The 21805-nt window shown below is 40.6% G+C and overlaps 1 protein-coding gene across 2 annotated transcripts in view; it reads left to right on the forward strand.

Moving 5' to 3' along the window:
* Positions 1-21805, forward strand: part of tmem132e (transmembrane protein 132E) — a 289644-nt gene that overhangs the window by 258307 nt on the left and 9532 nt on the right. For both annotated transcript variants that reach the window (XM_013134527.3, XM_010870842.3), the window contains exons 5-8: positions 3953-4096; positions 10843-11048; positions 15527-15806; positions 19305-19499. In XM_013134527.3, coding sequence (XP_012989981.2) covers positions 3953-4096; positions 10843-11048; positions 15527-15806; positions 19305-19499 — 825 coding nt within the window. The remainder of the gene's footprint in view (positions 1-3952; positions 4097-10842; positions 11049-15526; positions 15807-19304; positions 19500-21805) is intronic.

Genomic DNA, 21805 nt, shown 5'->3' on the forward strand with positions numbered 1-21805 from the left:
TGGGTGGGTGGGGGGGGGGTAGACGGCAAATCCACCATGCAGCGGTGGTCCTCTCCAGTAGGATGTGGTTAAATCAGGCCATGCTCATCAGCTTCAGTCCTGTCAGGGCCCAGCCAGGTGCTCCTGGCCCCCACAGTGTGGCCCCCACCTTGCTTTCGAGAGCCCCTCTCAGGGGCTCCTTATTAACGAGGGACGGCTAGATGGACAGGAGAGGGGGGGGGGGGGGGGGGGCGAGGGATGTAACAGAGCACTGCGTTACTGTCTCCACCGCTGCTCTACGCTGTCACACAGCCAATGGGAACCCCTAACAAAACAAGAGGTGTCACATTTCTATCACTGGATTCACTGGGGATGTACACACAAACGTGGATTCACGTGAAGCACATTCACGCGTGTCTGTGTGGCGTTTTGGATCATTTACACGTGGAGGAGTTGGAAATGGGTGTTGCGGCTGAGAAAGCCACCAGTGCTTGGCTTTGTCTCGCTAATTGGCTCCGTATTACGGCCTTGTTTGAAACTCAACAATTGTGGCCAAGCGTCATTAGTTTCCACTGACTACTCACTTTGCTTACATGGACCGTGGTTTATTAATAAAGCCCCGTACATGTCTAAAACATGGGTTAGGGTTAAGTTCCCATGGACAAGGCAAAACGAACAGTTGTTAATCGACAACACAAGCTGTCACAGTATACCAATTTTATTCCTGCCGTTCATTGGGCTTTGGGTTTTGGGTCGTCCGCTGTGTGTAACCTAGCAGACAATGTTCTTCCCGTGTGTCTTAATGCTTGGCGTTTGAAAGCGTTAACCTTGGTGTTTCGCCGGCTATTAAATATTTTACTACTTTGAAATCCCCTCTTGTGCGTTATTGATAGCTCTCCCCCTACGGTGTTCATGATAATCTCTCAGTCATTATTCTGGACACTGCGGCCACCACTTAACGGCACAGTAAATTCTCAGGCCCCCTCTTTACAGTTTGCACATTAGCCATGAAACTGAATGTCATTTGACACAGGAAAATTAGAAACATGATGGAGGATGGGACAGTTTCTCAGCGGAAGTGCATTTGTTTGTGAAAAAAGTTATAGGCTTTGTCTTTCTCTGTGTCATCAGCTGTCAACATTTAAGGGCTGGATCATTTGAAAGTTAGATTGTGATATTGCTATATATTGATATTGCTATGGACAGTAATACATCATATGTATTTGATTCTGAATGACACCCAACTGAAGATTTGCACTCATTGTCAGTCAATGCATGCATGAATCACGCCAAGTGAATTTTCCTGTTTCAGTGCCAGCTTTAGGGAACTGTAAATTAGAGGTCATCAACATACATGCCTCCAGAAGCCAAATTATTTGTGGTTCTTATGGCTTTTCTTATAACACCACATGGTCATCTGATAATATCAAAGGCACGTTTACATGATTTGTGTTTTCTCTAGGGTGCTACACAAATTAGAGTGAAACTCGTTACCCTCAACTCACATTCATTGCACCAAAATAATGAATTGATTCAAAGTCATTCAAGGCCCAATGTGCATTTTAATTGGCTGTTTCTATTTCACTGGAGTCAGGATAAAAGTGTAGATCTGCTGACGGACTTGGCCCTGTTTACTTTAATCAGTTCTCAAGTCAGTTTTTATTTCCTAGCAATGGAATTTTATGCATCTATTAGCGACTCTAGACTTTATGGTTGTTTGCTGCCTTCGTGCACTTAGATGGTTCACACAGATTCACTAACAGTAACCCACATGGGGAGGACAGATACAAGGGGTTTTGAGGACACTAATATTTTGTAGGACCATTTAAAAATACTTTGGTTTGTCATTTGTCACTACTTCATTTTTGCATTTGGATGATGATGAAAGAATGTTTAACTTCACAACTCAAACGGCATTTCACACATCATGTCATCATGTCACATCATGTCTTTTCTCTCAACTGGAATGATGAAATTGGGAACGGGTCTGTGGATCTGTCTCCATGTGTGCTTCCATACATCCGCCCTTCTGTGTGTCAATGCGTAATATGACACGTGATATGTCAGACACCACTGGCCTGATTTGGACAAAACCAGTCCACTGATTTGAAAATTGCTTTCTTTACAAAATCATGTCCTCACCCTGTCTGATCTAGTCATGGAATTTGGTATGTGAGTCCCTCTACTCACAAGGACCAACATTTCAGATGAGTTCCTAAAAAAACATGGCCGTTACTGACAAATAAACATTCACCCATGGCCTGGCACGTACAGTGGACACACCCAAGTTGTTGTGATGTAAAAGAATAAGACAAAGATAAATCATGTCAGCCTAATGTGACCTATAATGTGAACAATTCAACTGAAAAACAAACAGAAATCTTTGAGGGGGGGGAAATGAAAAATACAAAACTTACAATAACCTGGTTGCATAAGTGTGCACACCCTCTAATAACTGGGTATGTGGCTGTGTTCAGAATTAACCAATCACATCCATACTCAAGTCATTACACATTACACTGCCATAATTTCAAGTGACTCTGATTATTCACAAATAAAGTTCAGCTGTTCTAGTAGGATTTTCCTGACATTTTCTTAATTGCATAGCAGAGCAAAAGCCATGGTCCGCAGAGAGCTTCCAAAGCATCAGGGGGATCTCATTGTTGAAAGATTTCAGTCAGGAGAAGGGTACAAAAGAATTTCCAAAGCAATAGATATACCATGGAACACAGTGAAGACAGTCACCATGAAGTGGAGAAAATATTGCACAACAGAGACATTACCAAGAACTGGACGTCCCTCCAAAATTTATGAAAAGACGAGATGAAAACTGGTCAGGGAGGCTTCCAAAAGACCTACAGCAACATAAAAGGAATTACAGGAATTTCTGGAAAGTACTGGCTGTGTGCTACATGTGACAACAATCTCCCGTATTCTTCATATGAATGGGCTATGGGGTAGGGTGGCAAGACAGAAGCCTTTTCTTACAAAGAAAAACATCCAAGCCCGGCTGAAGTTTGCAAAAACAAACAGTCCCCCAAAAGCACGTCAGAAAATGTGTTATGGTCTGATGAATCCAAGGTTGAACCTTTTGGCCATAATTCCAAAAGGCATGTTTGGCGCAAAAACAATACTGCACATCACCCGAAGAACACCATACCCATAGTGAAGCATCATGCTTTGGGGCTGTTTTTCTTCAGCTGGAACCAGGGCCTTAGTCAGGGTGGAGGAATTTATAAACAGTCCCAAATACCAGGCAATTTTGGCACAAAACCTTCAGGTGTCCGTTAGAAAGCTGAAGATGAAGAGGAAGTTCAACTTTCAGCATGACAATGACCCAAAGCACACATCCAAATCCACAAAAGCATGGCTTCACCAGAAGAAGATTAACGTTTTGGAATGGCCCAGCCATAGCCCAGACCTGATTCCAATTGAACATATGTGGGGGGATCAGAAGAGGGCTTTGCACAGGAGATGATTTGGAGGGCATTTGCAAAGAAAATATTGCCATGTCAAGATGTGCCATGCTTATAGACTCCTATGCAAAAAACTGAGTGCTGTAATAAAATCAAAAGGTGCTTCAACAAAGTTTATTGTGGGGATTTTATTTTTTATTTTCCCCCCTCAAAGATTTCAGTTTGTTTTTCAATTGAAATGTTCATGTTAAAGATGGAACATTTTCTGAATTTTACATTCCTTCATTCCTTTTATCACAAGAAACAGACATTTTAAGAGGGGTGTGTAGACTTTTTGTATACACTGTAAATGCAGACAAGGATATTCATATTGTAAATAGATATGGTAAATGTTGCGTACACTTTCAGGATAACTTATTCAGGAATATTGATATCAACCGAATGGTGACGTCATAATGGACACATTTGTGTTTCTGTTGATCTCTTTTACACAGATTCATTTAAATGTGGCACACACAAACACTGTCTAACACGTTCATGCTTGTTCCCCTCTACAGGACACTGAAATCATTAACACTGCGATTCTGACCGGCCGCACTGTGGCCATTCCTGTCAAAGTTGTCTCAGTGGAAATGAGTGGAATCGTCACCGATGTCTCGTCCTTCGTAGAGTGCAAGTCCTCTAACGAAGACATTGTCAAGGTATGGTACAGCAGAAGTCACACACAGGGTGTGAAATTCTAAGGAATTCATTGTCATTTCTGGGAAACCTAGTTAACCATGGATCATTTCGGGATAGTTGGCTAAGTTTCAACTCTGTCTTTCTGAGAATTAACTTGTTAATGTATTTGATATAGAACCCCACTGTACACACTCTGATGGAACTGAAAGACATGGTAATATACTATCATGTGAATGCCAACATCATTATAATGATGTCCATATGGGGTCTTCACTCAACTCCTTTTGAACCCTCACACAGATAACACTCACAAATCAATGAATGTTCATACTCCTACTGGTTCTCCAAAATCAATATGCAACAAAGCATATATCAGTAATAGCTTTGAAGGATGCTTTTGAAGCACTTCTCTTACCAGACCTAGCCTGATTTAGTGTGGTTACCACAGTGTCTCTAGATTTTAGAGTGAGCCAATCATCCATTTGTATGTTCATAGGATGTGTGACAAATGTCACCCTTTTCTCTATATAGTGCACTAGTTATAACAAAACCCTAAAGTAGTGCACTAGTTATAACCAGACCCTAGAGTAGTGCACTACTTATAACCAGACCCTAAAGTAGTGCACTACTTATAACCAGACCATAAAGTAGTGCACTACTTATAACCAGACCCTAAAGTAGTGCACTACTTATAACCAGACCCTAAAGTAGTGCACTACTTATAACCAGACCCTAAAGTAGTGCACTACTTATAACCAGACCCTAAAGTAGTGCACTACTTATAACCAGACCCTAAAGTAGTGCACTACGTAGGGAATAGGGTGACATATGTGACATAGTGTTAGCCAAGTAGGATGACTGGAGGCAACGAGGCGATGCTAGTGTCCTTATATGAGTCACAAACACAAGTTTGGCCCGTTGACAGCCCGCTGTGGTAGAAAACAACATCCACTCCCATTTGTAGATTTAAGGACCCAAATTTAGCCTGCAAATCCTAGAAGCGGCAGGGTTAAATCCCATTTCCCCGTAGAAGAAGCTGGATGAAGAAGGCTGCAACCTCATAAATTGAAGCCAATTTTTTTCTTCATTTTCTCAGAACTTATATAATGGCGGGTCACTATACCTTGCAAAACATGACAAAATTGCACAAGATGCAGGAAGGAAAAGTATATGCCATATTCTTTACATTCAAGCATTCATTTGAGATCATCAGAGTATCGAGTACACGATAACAATTGAAAAGTGTTCAGAATAGGTGGAGGAAAAATGAATCAACTGTAAAATACAGCTAAAATACACAGACTGCCAGTAATGTTATTATTCTTATGTGTAATAAGAGCAAAAATAAAAAGCATGACATTTTGCCACGAATCCGTTAGTGAGACAGTTTACAATGGTTTCACGGCGAGCTGCATTAGCTCTGTGTTATTGAGTGGGCCTTGCTTCGCTGCCCCTGCCACTGAACTTTAGAGACTAATGCAAGATGAGCCCTTCAAGCCAAGACATACATGAGCCTTGACAGTTCTATAAAACGCTCTGTGGAAGGAAAGATTCACGAAGACGACCCACTTGGGTGGTGGTGTGTTCTCCTTACATTTTGTGACGCCACATTATCCATGTTATTTATACACACCACACAGATCTGTTCCCATCCTTTGGCCATTCTGCTATTGTAGTATTCCATTCACATTCCTTACAGTAGGTGAATCTGTGCGGAACTCTCAAAACAATGGGCTCTATCCATTAGTAAAGCACATAGAGAATGTATTGTGATGCAGAATCAATTGATACTCACCATGTGCTCTTTGTGCACATACTACAGGATGTGAATTCCAAATGAGTAGGATTTTGATGAATTCATTTGATATTTTATGTTCCAAAAAACATATTTGCAACTATTGGTAAAGGTTATACTGCCCTCATTTGTCTTTGCTGAGGCATTTATTTGTTTTCTCCCCTTTGAAATAAATAGGCCACTGTATATGTCAGGGATAGCGGACAAACCAATCCCATTGACTGCGCCATGGTGTGTGTGTGTGTGTTATGTGGGGTTATTAAAGCACACATCTGAGCTCTTCTCGAACAAGAGTTTGTTCTATTGTTTCGTGTTGTGTCAAGCAGGGTGGGGAGCAATGCATGGGGACAGCAGGCAGGGAGCAAAGGGGAGGCTGGGCGAGAGGAGGAAAAGCCTGGAGACCCTGTGGGGGTTTGTCAGTGAGCGGGAGATGACATGACTCTCCCAGCTGATGCTTTCTCCCAGGGTTGTGTGTGTGTATGCTTGAGTGTTGTGTGTGGCCATCTGAGGATGCAGATAAGACGGCGGTGGCGGAGCGCCCTGTTCCACGCCACTGGTCATCCAACCCTGCCAAGCCCTTGGTTTCCTCCATGCTACACTCTCACACCAATGTGACACATTGACTTTCAGACGGCCCAGAGACAATGCTTATATAAGAAAGGCTTTGTGAGGCAATGAGATAAGTACACCTGAGTGGTCTAGTGTCTTCGGTATTGTCTCCTTGCTGCCTTGCTGTTTTATTTCTGCACGCGACGAGAAATTGTTGTATTACTTTTGATAGCCTCACAATGGGCACATAATCCAGTTGATTTGAGCCTGCCCAGAAATAATGGGTTATGATTTTACAGAATATCTTAATTTGATTACCCTGTTGCATGTGAACTTTCCAGGAATTCCAGATTTAAAGGTAGCGGATTTCAGACTTGAAGCAGACATTTCTGGTCTCCACTTGAAAGAAATGTACCCACCCCTACAATAAAAAAATATTATGTGATCAGACGGAACTCATTACGGACTTAAATCATGTTTCAAAAGCACACGCTGAAGTTAAGTTTTAAAGACCAAGCCAGTGCGGCTTTACATCACTAAATGGTGGTCATTGTTTGCGATTGGATCCATAAGCATTTGTCGGTAGAACAGGCCCGATCCGGTCAAATGAACCATGCCAGCTTTCTGTTTTCCACATGCGTGCACCTCAGCATGAATACACAACACGTTGCCCAAACAACCCTTAAGACACATGGAAAACCAAACCTCGCAACGCAGTATTAGAATACGTTTTGCTGTCTGAGCTGCTGAACAGTGAAAATATGGATCTACTGTGCAGCTGGGTAGTGATCCTTTTGGATCTCTTCCTGTAGCTTTAAACTATGCCTGTGTGCCTCCCTAGGGGGCAGTGCCCTGTCTTCTTTTTGCCCGGATCCCGCCCAGGCAATTTGCTGGCACCATGTAAGTTGCCAAAGCACATTAGAGGGCTGTATTGCAATGACAGTAACTAACTCTCTGCATGAGAGCTCTTTCGTAGGCCCCCGCTGGGCTACTGACCATAGTTGTTAACAGCTTTTGACTCACAATTAGCCAGGCAAGTTTATTAGCCGCCTGCAGTAGCTGGTATCGTTTGGGCTAGCACAGTTAGCTAGGGCATAAGAGCAGTGTGAAAGTGATAGTGTTAGCTTTGTACTGGTGTGGATACCTACAGTGTCAATTTACAGGGGCAGAGGATGCCTGCCTGCCTGCCTGTGTGTGTGTGTTGGGGAGGGTGCACGCATGTACTTTTCACTGCACTGGACCTGGGCCTAGCAAGAAACAACCTAATCATCATAATTCAGAGAGTCTATTACCCTGATTCTGTCTGACGTCCCAGACCGCCACCTGAGAAGGATGATCTCGAAATCCCTGTTCACACAAAGATGGCTAAAGACGATGATGTCCCATCCCTTTATTGGAACAAGGGGAAAGCAGGCTTGTCTTCTCTAGCTCAAGGCACCCCACCCAGTCTTTATGGGTTACAGTGGAGAAGCCTGCCTGGATGGACTAGGTATTTTATTACCCAGGCCCCTCAGCACCGCTCCACCCTGCTCCCTTGATGAATCCCAGCACTGGGAAGACTGGAGAGCCCAACCTTCATTTGCAGAAGATTAGCTCCTCTGATTACAGTGTCAGCTGCCTGCAACTGCCAGATAAATCATCAATGGTATCCCAAAAGCAAACCCTGCTATCTATTACAGTAAATAATTTAGTATTAAAGGGATGGGTATTTATGAGATATTCTGTACCGGGTAACTTCTTGGAGACGCAGGATGAAAAATTAATCAACGGTATTTTGTGTGTGCGTTCCTGGTGTATTAAGCTTTAATATTCAATGAATTATATGTTATCTAAAAGCTTGTGTCTTTTCTGCAGTGTGTCTCTACATTGTTGTGTATAGATCATCACAGTGAAAATAATGATGGCTGGGGAGAATGGAAAGGGGGGGTGGGGGGTGGGTCAGTCGTGGGTTTTTTAAAGGCTTTAGAGTAAGCTTTACTTGAGGGCCATTTCTACCTCTCAAGAAGATTGTTTACACTGTTTCCAGATATTACTAATTACAATACAGCACCTCTTGCAAGGCCATATTAAATCAATGGGCTACAGGGGCTGCAGCCCAGGGCCCCGGGCACTAGAGGGCACCGCAAGCATGATTACCATTGGGACATTTGTTAAGGTTATTTGATGGGTATTTGTGTTTATGTTGATTGGCTTTTGTTATTTTAGTTTATCCGTACTCATGACGCTAACTCACCACACCATATATTGTATCTTTGTGTCTTAACATCCTATTTGCATAGCTAGCTGCCTAATATTGGTGTTCTCTGCTTGTGATTTTGAAAATATCAAAAAAAAGTCAGTCAGTCAGAAAGTATGAGGTGTTTCACAAAAGCGAGAATTTGCGCAAGAAAAAAAAAGAGAACCAACACAAGAAGTGTTAAAGAAAACAAAAAAATTTACACACTTTTTCAAGAAACCTGCTAGTGTTTGAGTGGGAAACATTAAACCGCCCTGTTAGCGAGTCCGACCCTGCTCCAATTCCCGCCTCTGAAGGAGAAAACGATCAGGAGCAAGTTCCTATTGACGAAACCAGCACAGAATCGAGGCCCGTGGCAAAATATTGGACCACTGACAAAATATGTTTATTGAGACCTAACAATAGTACAGTTGTGCTCATAAGTTTGCATACCCTGGCAGAAATTGTGAATTGATGTTGAAAATATGGCTGATCATGCAACAAAACTGTCTTTTATTTGAGGATAGTGATCATATGAAGCCTTTTATTATCACACATTAGTTTGGCTCCTTTTTAAATCATAATGACAACAGAAATCACCCAAATGGCCCTGATCAAAAGTTTACATACCCTTGAATGTTTGGTCTTGTTACAGACACACAAGGTGACACACACAGGTGAAAATGGCAATTAAAGGTGAATTTCCCACACCTGTGGCTTTTAAATTTGCAATTAGTGTCTGTGTATACATGGTCAAGTTTGAGTTTGTTAGCTCTCACGTGGATGCCCTGAGCAGGCTAGATACTGAGCCATGGGGAGCAGAAAAGAACTGTCAAAAGACATGAAATAACAAGGTAATGGAACTTATAACTTATTAAGATGGAAAGATATCCAAAGCCTTGCAAATGCCAGGCAGTACTGTTCAATCACTTATTTAGAAGTGGAAAATTAAGGGATCTCTTGATACCAAACCAAGGTCAGGTAGACCAAGAAAGATTTCAGCCAAAACTGCCAGAATAATTGTTCTAGATACAAAGAAAAACCCACAGGTAACCTCAGGCGAAATACAGGCTGCTCTGGAAAAAGACGGTGTGGTTGTTTCAAGGAGCACAATATGACGATACATGAACAAAAATGAGCTGCATGGTCGAGTTGCCAGAAAGAAGACTTTTCTGCACCAAAAAAAGCCCGGTTACAATATGCCGACACCACCTTGACACACCTCACAGCTTCTGGCACACTGTAATTTGGAGTGACGAGGCCAAAATAGAGCTTTATGGTCACAACCATAAGCGCTATGTTTGGAGAGGGGTCAACAAGGCCTGTAGTGAATACCATCCCCACTGTGAAGCATGGTGGTGGCTCACTGATGTTTTGGGGGTGTGTGAGCTCTAAAGGCACAGGGAATCTTGTGAAAATGTATGGCAAGATGAATGCAGCATGTTATCAGAAAATGCTGGCAGACAATTTGCATTCTTCTGCATGATAGCTGCGCATGGGACGCTCTTGGACTTTCCAGCACGACAGTTACCCTAAGCACAAGTTAAACCTCCAGTTGTTACAGGAGAAACTGGTGTAGGTTCTGGAGTGGCCATCACAGACTCCTGACCTTAATATCATCAAGCCACTCTGGGGAAATGTCAAACATGCGGTTCATACAAGACGACCAAAGACTTTGCATGACCCGGAGGCATTTTGCCAAGAAGAATGGACAATTATACCACCTGCAAGAATTTACAGTCTCATAGACAACGATTATAATAAGACTGCACACTGTCATTGATGCTAAAGGGGGTAATACACAGTATTAAGAATTATGGTTATGCAGACCTTTCTTTGTTGCCATGTTTTGTTTTATGATTGTGCCATTCTGTTATGACCTACAGTTTAATGTGAATCCCATAAGAAATAAGACATGTTTTGCCTGCTCACTTATCTTTTCTTTACAAATGGTACATATATTACCAATTCTCCATGGGTATGCAAACTTTTGAGCACAACTGCATACATTTCACATACTCTTTAAGCATAAACTGATGTTTTCCCTATTTCCCTAGACTGAATTGAGGACAGCTGTGCAGACGTGAATCCAGTGTAATAAACGATGTGGTTGTCTCTACTCCTGCATCCACATTGTGATCTGTCATCGCATCACCTGTCTGCGGCAGGTGCTTTGTCATGTGACCCTTCACCTCTGTCTTTTGCAGGTGTCCAAGAATTGTGACTATGTGTTTGTTAATGGGAAGGAGACGCGGGGCTCAATGAACGTCCGTGTCATCTTCAGCTATGAGCATCTCAGTGCCCCCCTGGAGCTGACAGTCTGGGTACCCAAACTGCCCCTCCAAGTGGAACTGTCTGACAGCAACCTGAGCTTTATTAAAGGCTGGAGGGTACCCATTCTTCCTGACCGCAGGTAGGACTCACACACACGAAACATTACTTTCCTAGGAGGTACACAAAAAGTGTATTAAAAACAAGAAACCAGGCAAGCCTAGTTCAGCCGGCCCATAATAGAAAGTTCCCTTTTGAGATTTGAACCTGGGTCGCCTACGTGAAAGGCTGTGTCATTAACCACTACAACACAGAGCTGTACATTTTGCTGTTGTCAGTATAGCCTCTTGTCTCTATCCTGAACAAATCCTCTTATGCCATTGGCTGTTTTAACAGTTAGTTGGCCATTCGTGAATGAAATTGATGCAGTTAAATTAAACTGACTAACGTTTCTTACCAAGTTTACCTATTCCACAAATACCATCTATGTATTGCATTTACCACTGGCCGTTTTAACAGCGTATTTGCCAGTAATAAGCTTTACCGGTATCTACTAACTTACTGGAATAGTCCTAAGAATTGAGCAATTGCTAGCAAGTCTGCCAAAGCTATTTAATTTCATGGCATTAGAACATAATTTTTTCTTTCATGGCATAACAATGTACTTTTTACTTTCATTCGTGAATGCCATTGATACAATAACTATCAATAAAGGTGACACTAACTAACTTTTTAATCAAGTGAAAAGACGAAATAATCGTGGAATCTACCAGAAATAATTAATAAATGTCGTTGCTCTCAATAGATTCAAATTTAGGTCTTCCACATGAGTGGCACTGTCTTTGGCCAATACGCCACAGCTTTACACGTTTCAGCAGTCGCTAGACACCATTCGGGATTGTGTTAAACTGACTATTGTTTCTTATTACGTTTACCTCCACCATAGCGTCTATGAACTGTATTGCTTTTGCCACTGGCTGTTTTAACAGCTTATTAGCCAGTAATAGCCTTACAAGTATCTACTAATTTCCTAGGAATAATCATAAGAATTGAGCAATTGCTAGTGAGACTTTAAATGCACTTTTCCATGCCAGAAACAGTCGCAATATAACCGTATACAGTTTAGGTTAAGGCTTACTATAACGTAACTACTGAATGTTGTAGCCAGCAAATGTGTTTGTCTATCCATTCAGTCAGTCAGTCAGTCAGTCACTCACTCACAGAGACATTTGCTCTTCTTGGCCGGCTCCACTTACACGGTCCGGCAAAAATGTTACCTTTAAAAATGATATTGTGGGAACTGTTTGAATCTCCTGTGTTAATAATGAATTGAAAAATGTTATTGTTTAAGGAAATTTTGCAATAAAGGTAGTAAATTACTTTTTCTTTAAAAAATGCAAAACATTACATAATAGGTAACTACATAACAAACAAGTAGATAATTTTGTTATTGCCAGTTATTTAAATGACTATTTCTCTGGTAAAGTGAAAGAACTCGACCATGAACCGTATTTTTTGTTACCATATTTTTTTGTACATATTGTTTAGAAATGAGTGACTAACTGCCGTTCTAAATTTGGGAAAGCTAGAGGTGGGCAAACATTTCTTTATTTTATCCATCAAAAATGATAAAATAATATAATTGACAATGGTGGCAGACTGCGTTGCCTTTTCCATTTGATACATGTTTAACCACACACCTAAATTAATTAGTCCACAAGCATGAAAGACAGCTAAATAATAACCACAGATATAATTAAACTACATAAAAATTGTTAAGAAACCATCCCAGTCAGTTTGATATTTGCTCTGTGTTGTAAGCTAATGATTCCCCACTGTGCATGTCAGCACACAGAGCCAGGGAGCTCACTTAGGCCATAGTTTCAAACAGAATTAATATATGGTAAACAACAAACTGATCTTGAATACATCTAAAACTGATAGCATTGCAGTTGGTTCAAAATGTTTTCTAAGAACTAAACTTCAGTTGGAGCGCATAAAAAGTGAAACCATTTAGTATTTTGAAGAGGCTGATCTGCTAGGAATAACACTGATAACTATAATTTTCTTATGCATGATGAGAGAAACAGTGCATCTGCTATAAAAAAACTTTGAATGTTTTGAATATTTGGTGCAATAAATAAACTTTACTGGTCATTATTGTCTAGACAAGATATACCAATAAGGGACTCTTTCCATATCTTAACCAAATCCAAATTCATGACAATATGCTGTATTATACAGAGCCATGATCACATGGAACTTTCCATTCCCAAATACTTAAGGAAACAGCAGTCACCTTAAAGGTGATTAAAAGAACATCTTATGGCAACATAGTGATGGTGAAGAGACGCACAAACATCCAAATGTCTTATGTGTATTTGATGTGTTACATATACAGTGCTCTCTGTGATTACTCTGACTGTGATTTTGACTCTATACTCCAGAAATGTGTTTGTTGATCATACTATTTCTATTAGGATTGAAGTATAGATTCTGAGCTTTTATTAGATGGTATGTGTGTACACCATCTAGCGATGACAACACTTATTATACATTCTATGGTAGTTGCAGGGCACCAAAAGTAGATCAGATCAGAAACATCTAAAACTTCAGGCTTTTCAAAAAACAACATGAAAAACACTGAGCTTAGCAATCGCATGCATCCTGCCCAAGATGCCCTGACTGCTAGGCACAAAAACTCTAATTAGCCTCAAAACAGCATGGCACTACTTGCTAAAATTACCTGAAAGAGCCTGTAAGGTATTGTGGACAGTTGAGACACATTAACACGTACCAGCACGATGGCAAGAGGAAAGTGTGGAGAAAAGTCATTAAATCAGCATCAAACCTCAACTGTGAATCATGGTGGGGATGTGCTGTCTTTTGGACAAGTACACTGGATAGTGGCACTGGAACTGGCTCACTTGTTGTCATTGCTTGATGTAATGGCTGATAGCAGCCCATAACTTACTGTGTAAAAAAATATTTTGTCGACAAAGGTACAGTGAAGTGCCTCCGAACTCATTGGACAGTGTTTCCAACATTGGGCAATGTTTTTGTAGATCAAAAAAGTATGATTAGCCAAGTAAATCTCTACATTTTTATCCTATGTAACATCCCTTAAATTGATTAAGAAAGGGATGGGCAGGAATACAGTACCTCAAAACACATGTAGATGGATGCAGGACAGGGCTGGCAGAGCAAATGATGCATAAGATATTTCAACCAAATACTAAACATAAGTGCTAGACTTGTACATGATATAAATCTGTCCCAAAATGTCCTTTTCAGTAATTTAATGGCCTTTTATTTAGGCCCCCTTGAAACACTTCCACTTTCTTTCTGTTCTCTCTCTGTTTTCAACAAAGGCCAGACCTCTTAGACTGCAGTGTGTTCGCCACATTGCAGCTGCTTTGCTCACTGGCTGTGTTATCCAACAATGGGTTCTAAAATAGGAGAGAAGTGTAATATGTTACACCAGCCAAAGCTTCAGCTTATTTAGGTATCCTTAAAACCCGAATAGGAACAGAAAATCTTCTAAATAAGAGATCACATGTCTTAAAAGTGGTAAACTAGTTCTGAACAGAGCATGATAATCCACAGAGAGTCACACAATGTTTCTTGGGTTTACCATAGTCTTATCTTAATATTATTGTCCAAAAGAGGGGTTTTAGTAAAAGGAGAAAACAGTGCCTTTCTGCCTTTAATGTCTAGAGTTATCCGATCAGGGGACATGATGCATGTTCAGGTATTGTCAGACCTTTTAGGGAACATGGGACAACCTGCTTTATATTCTGGCAAGCTCTAGGAATCAATGGGTGGGATATGCTTTGTCAGTCACTGACAGCCCACTGCTGCTCCTGCATCTCAAGTTATCAGAAAGGATAAGTCAAAGCAAAGATTAATTAGCCTTGGGAAGAGAGGAGGACCTTTAACATTTAAGGAAAAAGCCAGCAGCTTCTCAGGTTGCTGAGGAAGAAGGAACAGATTTGGCTTCCTTCCAACTAGACATTCATTGATACAGGAATGGAATATATACATACATGCATGTTTTGCTTATTTGGTTTTTGGAGTTTTGTGCCAGCTTGGAGCATTCGCTCACTAAGGTCACTTTGTAATAAACACTGAAAAAGATGTCCTCTACAAGGATTAGTGTTGGAGCTCTTATCACATTAAATGCTATGACATTAAATTGTGATGATAAGAAGCAATTATTAACATAAGCTCCCAAAAGAAGATGCAGGATTTTAGTACAGAACCGCATCATACAGGATCATACTGAGTAAATATGAAGCATCATTGGTATATGATGTTTCCCCTTTAGCACAATCTCAACCAATGTCCAAACATAAAACACTTTAAAGTCCATAAAAACACAAAAACAGAATTAAAAGAAAGTGCTAGACCGAGTAACGTGGTACTGGTTGGAGGCACGTTGGCTGGGAGATACTTCGACAGCCTCGAATACTCTGCTCTTGACTAGTGAATTGTGAAGACCCTTCTGGTGGGCATGTTTTGTGTGGTATTGTTAGCTGTCCATGCTGGATGATTGTTGTCTGTAATATGAAATAAACCCCCCCCGCCCCCCCAACACACACACACCTCACCGTATTGCAGGAGTGCCAGAGACAGCGACGCGGACGACGATGAGGATGACCGTCGGATGAGCCGGGGCTGCACCCTGCAGTACCAGCGTGCCTTGGTCAAGGTGCTGACCCAGTTCCACACCACCTCCACCGAGGGCACCGACCAGGTCATCACCATGTTGGGGCCTGACTGGCAAGTGGATGTGACCGACCTAGTGCAGGACTCGCTGAAGGTGGTCGACCCCAGGATAGCTGAGCTGGTGGATCGCACTGTGCTGGTTGGCTTGGAGCTGGGCTCCACTGTTCTGAAGGTATACCACTTTTCTCCAGAAATGTGCCTATAACATCTATAACTTCACAGAGAGAGACAAGTAATAGATGTGGGTTTGGTATCAAATCATTTCCATATAAATAAGATCTGGGCTGAGACTCGCCAGTTCCATAACCCTCCATTTCAAAGTTTTAGCCATTCTGTTGAACGATCTATATCAGTTCAGCTTCAGGTTTTAGTCTGATGGCTTCACATTCTACTCAAGCATTCCCTGATCCAATTGACTCATGATTGAGAAAAGAAGCAGCAAGCCATAATGTTTTCACAAAGTCCATTGGCATTGTGGCCAAGCAACTCAGATCCTGACTCATCAGTCCAGAACACTTTATTCCACTACTGTTGTCATTCACCCAGGTGTTTGTCTGACCAACCTCTGTTGGGCATTTATAGATTTGTTTTTCTTCCTGACCTCCCTTGTAGGTTTGCGCAGAGTCTTTCAGACTGTTGACTCATGTACTTTGACATTGATTGTGGCAAGATACGTCTATAGATCCCTTGATGTAACCCTGGTGTTCTTTGAGACTTCTTTTAAAACCTTTCAGTTAACTGGGGCTGAATCATAGATAGATGTTCAGAAATCTAGAATTTCGGTCGATTGTACACTGGACAACAGAATAATTGACTTCTAATTGGTTGCGTAAGAGATCAGACATATGAAAATGTATACACTCACTACTGGATAGCTCTGGATAAGCATGTCTTCTTAAATAAATATGAGTTGTAACTTCATGCTAAAATCAAAATAGATTTCTGAGGCCCTAAAAATAAATATTGTGGATTTTTCGATGGAAATCTTGCAAGGGAAAGAAAAGCCCAAAAAATAACCCTTTTGGATTGGTTACTATGAAAATGTTAAAAGAAGATATCCAATAAATCACCAATAAAAATCCTATAGAATGGTTTGAAATCCTAGTATATATTCCTAAAGGACTGTTTTGAGTAGGGATAGTCTCCCACTGTGAAGCATTACCATTCAACCTGAGTGATGGATGGCTTTGAAAACCAAAATGATTGAAGGCTGGGAGCAATTAAAAGATCTTAAGCTCATAGCATATTTTAAGGCACAATAGGACCGCTGGACTTGACTGTCCTAGAAAATGAAGTGTAGTCTGTTTTTCACTACCCACCCCATATTCAAATATTCAGCACTTTGGTGGAGTGAATCATGGATCTTCTGAACATAATTATTTAACTCAGAGTGTTCACTCATGAACATAAATGAGTTATAAGAGCTCTTTCATTAGGCAAACGGCATTTTTCAGACAATCAATTAATTGCATTGGAAAGTACTCTGGGCGATTTGATATTGGACAACAATTTATTCGCACCATCTAGACTTTGAGGGTCTCCTTTTGGGGGATGGGAAACTAACTTTGTATCAAAATGCACACCCGCGCAAAAGAAAAGTTTGCTAATTAAATAGCGAAACCACCAAGGTCATTAATAATTAAAGGGCAGAAAAGCACTTTGTGAAATCTATGCTTTTGCTTCCCCCACCACTCCCCCACCACTCTCCTGGAAAGTTAATTGTTGTCTTTGATTGAAAATACGGCACTGAGAAAGTGAACAGTCAGATTTAGTATTGTTTACAGAGTTTTGAGAGATTACTTTCCTGGTCAATTAATTCTGTGTCTTATCTCCTTTCCTTGTCGAAGTAAACTACATACTAGGATAAGAATCATGGGGTGTGGCCCATATACATATATATATACAGAACAGAACTCAGTGAAACATACTTTGCATTTCTTGGCTCTGGATTCAAGCACTTTGGATTTGAAATGATGCACTGACTATGTGGTTAAAGAACAGCAGTGCGCTTTAATTTGTGAGTATGGTCATCCATATTGGATGAATCATTTTGAAATTACAGCACAATCATAGACAGTTTCCCTAAGTAGTTTTAGCAAAACAATATTTTGGCTACATTATACAGTCCCAAGTATAGCTTTATATTTATTTCTTAAATACTATTAGCTTACCAAGGTACTATTTGTACAGAATTAATTGAATAGTTTTTTGGTATTTACATTATTCCAGTCAGTAACAACACAGACATTTATTCTATTTTGAATCAATTATCCACATTCATTTTGGCCAAACAAAAAAAGAGCTCAGTTATTCATTATTATTGCTACTGTGGAGAATATTTAAATGAGTCAGGAAACATATACAAAGTGTGGCTAATTCAAAGCTTTCTAAGAGAGACAGCCAGAAGTAAACAACTGTCCTGCTGAGAGTGCTTCACGATTAAAACTAAATACTCCTAATATCATGTGGTCTTGTATTCATCTTATTTCGATCTCCCCTGGTTAAATTTCTATGAGCATAGGGGAGAAAAGGGGAGTGCACTGCAAAGAGATGGATGACCAACAAACTGGAACGCTCCTTTCCAGTACATTAGTTCAATCTGATCCTGACAATATGCGTCTGGGAGTTCCTGACGGCAGACCTTGGGATCAGTAAGACGACGACGTTGTCCTCTCTCGTGACATACGCTGACGTCAAGCCGCCTTGGGAAGCATCATAAAAAGGAGCTGAGAAAACGTGGATCCACAACATCCTCCTGCTTTCTGTTTTGAAGAGGAAAAAGAGTTGAAGTGGAATGGTTCTGAGCAATTTTAAATGGTTTTAAATGGTGTTATGGTCAAAAGGAACATGGACAGAAGCTCTTGATGGCCCGTTTTACAGTAGATTTGGCATGAGAAGCTATAGAAGTGTCACGACTCACCCAGCTTGAATGAGCACAAGAGAAAATATTTGGATAGCTAATGATGTACAATGCCTGAAGGTGAAAAAGCTATTTGGATAATGAGAAAGGCCATGTGCCGGTTTTCCTCCAAAACTCCCATCTCTAGCTGCTGTTATCACCAGAGAAGTACACATTAAATTAGTTAAAATGGGAACATTTATACATTTTCCAAAAATAATGTGGAGTGGGAGTGTTGTAACATCTATCTAAACCACCTGTACAAGAAGCTGTTTAGAACAGAGTAAGGCAAATGCCTGTGTGGTTGACATAACGTCTGTTCAGAGACGTGTTCCATCAGTAAGTGTTCACTCTCCTTTATAAAAAAAAATACATGACCTTTTCAAAGCGGAGGCAACAGAAAAGTGAAATAATTATCTGTAAATGCCATGTTTGGTTCCTTGATGGAGGCAGACCTGTCAGGGCCACAGGATTAGCTCAAGATTGTTGAGGGTATTGCCTTATATTTTAACCCTTAGGCCATTTGAGAGATTCAAGTTTTATTTCTTACCACACATTGTTGAGAGCCTTAGTGTAGATTAAGAGGTCAAGTGCTGGGCGCTGGGGCACTGTTAGTGGGAGCCCCCAGGGCTCGCCATCCAGCCTCTGGTGCTTTTGTTTTGGTTCACATGACTGATCAACAAAATAGACATGCCATTGCACTTGCATGTATTGTATGTCCTTATATCCAAATGCTTTGTGTGACAGTCAATGGTTTCGTGTTGTTTGCAGGTGGATTCTCCACTCGCTGTAGATGCCATGTTGGGAGAGACACCATTTTCTGTCACTGACGAGAAAGTCTCCATCTTGGAACTTCGCGTCCACGCCATATCTGGACTTGCTCTGTTGCTACAGCCCAGCCCTGGCAACAGTCATACTATGGTCGCTAAGGCAACTGGCCTGCAGACACTTGCTGCACCAAAGCAGGTACTATACAAATATTTAAGATGATACATGTGATGTAATTTAGTTCATGTGTGGATATCTATCACCATCTTTTTTGGTACTCAGAGAATTATAACTGAATTTAAATTCACCATTGTACCTATTTATTTGCTAAATTATAGTACATCACAGCAACTGTGTGACCAAAACACATCTTCAATGTACAGACTAGGGGTGTGCCGACTACTCAGACAAAACACAAATGTCCTTAGGCACATTAACAATTTTCCGGATACGGATATATTTATATAATGTCATTGTCTGGGATCGTATAAAGTTACTGAAAACCAGACATTCTCATGTCACATACCGCACTGAATGCTAATCATTGATTTTCAGATGTTGTTGCATAAGCTAGGTGTAGAAGAAAAATGGATGTCCTGTCTCGAAATTTAAACAGCCTTCTGTGGCCTCAACGCATTTATTTTCATGTTTTTTTAATGTAAGTGTTATAAACATAAATAATGTGCATTGGCCACTTGAGCTGTCCGAATTGTTTTTAAACTGTGACCAATTTTGGAGTGATTGCAGAAAAATCTGAATGCTCTGTTAAGCACTCTGAGTGATTGAGCAATTACAGACACGAGGTGTAGGCTAGGATTAAGGATCGGCACACCACTAGTATTCTATTTCTCTTTTTGATTTATTTTGTTATGAAATTTGTATTTTGCTTTCTTTTACCATTCACAATGCAAGTTCTGGTGCTATCAGAGGAATAACCTCTGTGTAAATGTAACAATCTGCTGATGACAGATAATGCAAGTTCTTGTGCTGCTGTTTAGACATCGATTTAGGGTATCTTCTCACAAAAGGACTGACGAGTTTATCCAAGTGCTGGAGCGTGAGGATTGAGATACCGGGGTGGCACAGTAAACAGTTATGGTAACTGTAATTAATTGAGGATGAATATAAAATGCATGTACAGACATGGCATAAATGTCCCCCTGGAGAGAGCCAAGTAAGACATTGATGCAATGATTATCTCACATAGGGACTGACTGGTTCATCCTAGCATTGGAATGTGAGGATTGAGATACCGGGGTGTTGAAGTTCATGCAGTCCCCCTGGAGGCAGCTGAGCTAGAGAATTGTAACAATCTGACGGTTTTAATCCCATTTGCATTTTGTATTTTTATTTTCACTGTAAACATTGAATTGCTTCTATATATGGATTGTGCTATATAAATAAACTTGCTTGCTTGCTAGTAAAGGCCATCTTTGTTTAGGCCTTCAAACATGCTCAATGGAAAAAAGAAGTTCAATGAAACATTGTCAAACAAGTCACCCAAAAGTTCAGAAGGTATTGCCATGGTAACAAAGTCTGTGAATTAAAAAACAGGACGCTTTCTCACACCGTTAGAGGAATGTCCCTCCAGGGAACAGTGCTGTTCTCTGTCTATAGTAGGTATTTTCATTTAAAGCCATTTGATACATGTTTATCCAAATGGTAGGGCTGTCATGATTATGACATTTTAGCAGACGATTAATTGCCACACAAATAATTGCAATTAACGATTTAATTGTCAATTTTGTTAATTTTCTGCCACTATTACAATGTAAGCCTAATTAGATTAGATTCAAATGTATTGTCACTGAACAAGTACAGTACAACAAAATGCAGTTAGCATCTAACCAGAAGTGCAAATCGAAACATTTACAAGTATTATATGTACATTACAAGTGGAATGTATAGATGTGCAATTAAGGCAAATAGAAGAGGGCAGATGTTGTAGAAGTATTAAGTATAGTGTATGTTACAAGTGGGATAAATATTTGTGTGGGTACAAACGGCATTCTAGATGGAGAAATTGAAGGTGTAAGATAGCATGTGCAACCAGGATGCAGAGATAGCAGCAATGAGGTCCCCGAGGTAGACATGCCTATGTATCAACTGTAGAAATTCACAATGGCTATTCTAATAATATTGAAAAGATACACCTGGTAGATCCAGGGATCTTTCTTCAGAATATCTGTGGTGTTTGCACTTTTGAGGGCCATCTTTCTGGAGCAAATCCGACAATTCACCTCACCCAAATTACTGGCCTCACCTATTTCATTTGGCTTCAAACCAAAATGTGCACAGAGCGCTGAAGTTGTGTCCGACTTTGGAACTACCCCTAAATCCATGTTATTAATGATTGCTCTTCACAAAATGCAACAGCCAAGTAATGACAATTACATTTTCCTGCACATTGTAATATTTCACCTCTCGCTCTGCTGCAAATAGCTCATTCTAAAACTACTATGTTGGCCTTTCTAACGCAGCAAAACGTGTTTTAACACTCAGTT

The sequence above is a fragment of the Esox lucius genome, chromosome 7, assembly GCF_011004845.1.
Source record: "Esox lucius isolate fEsoLuc1 chromosome 7, fEsoLuc1.pri, whole genome shotgun sequence".
In the NCBI taxonomy this organism is placed as follows: domain Eukaryota; kingdom Metazoa; phylum Chordata; class Actinopteri; order Esociformes; family Esocidae; genus Esox; species Esox lucius.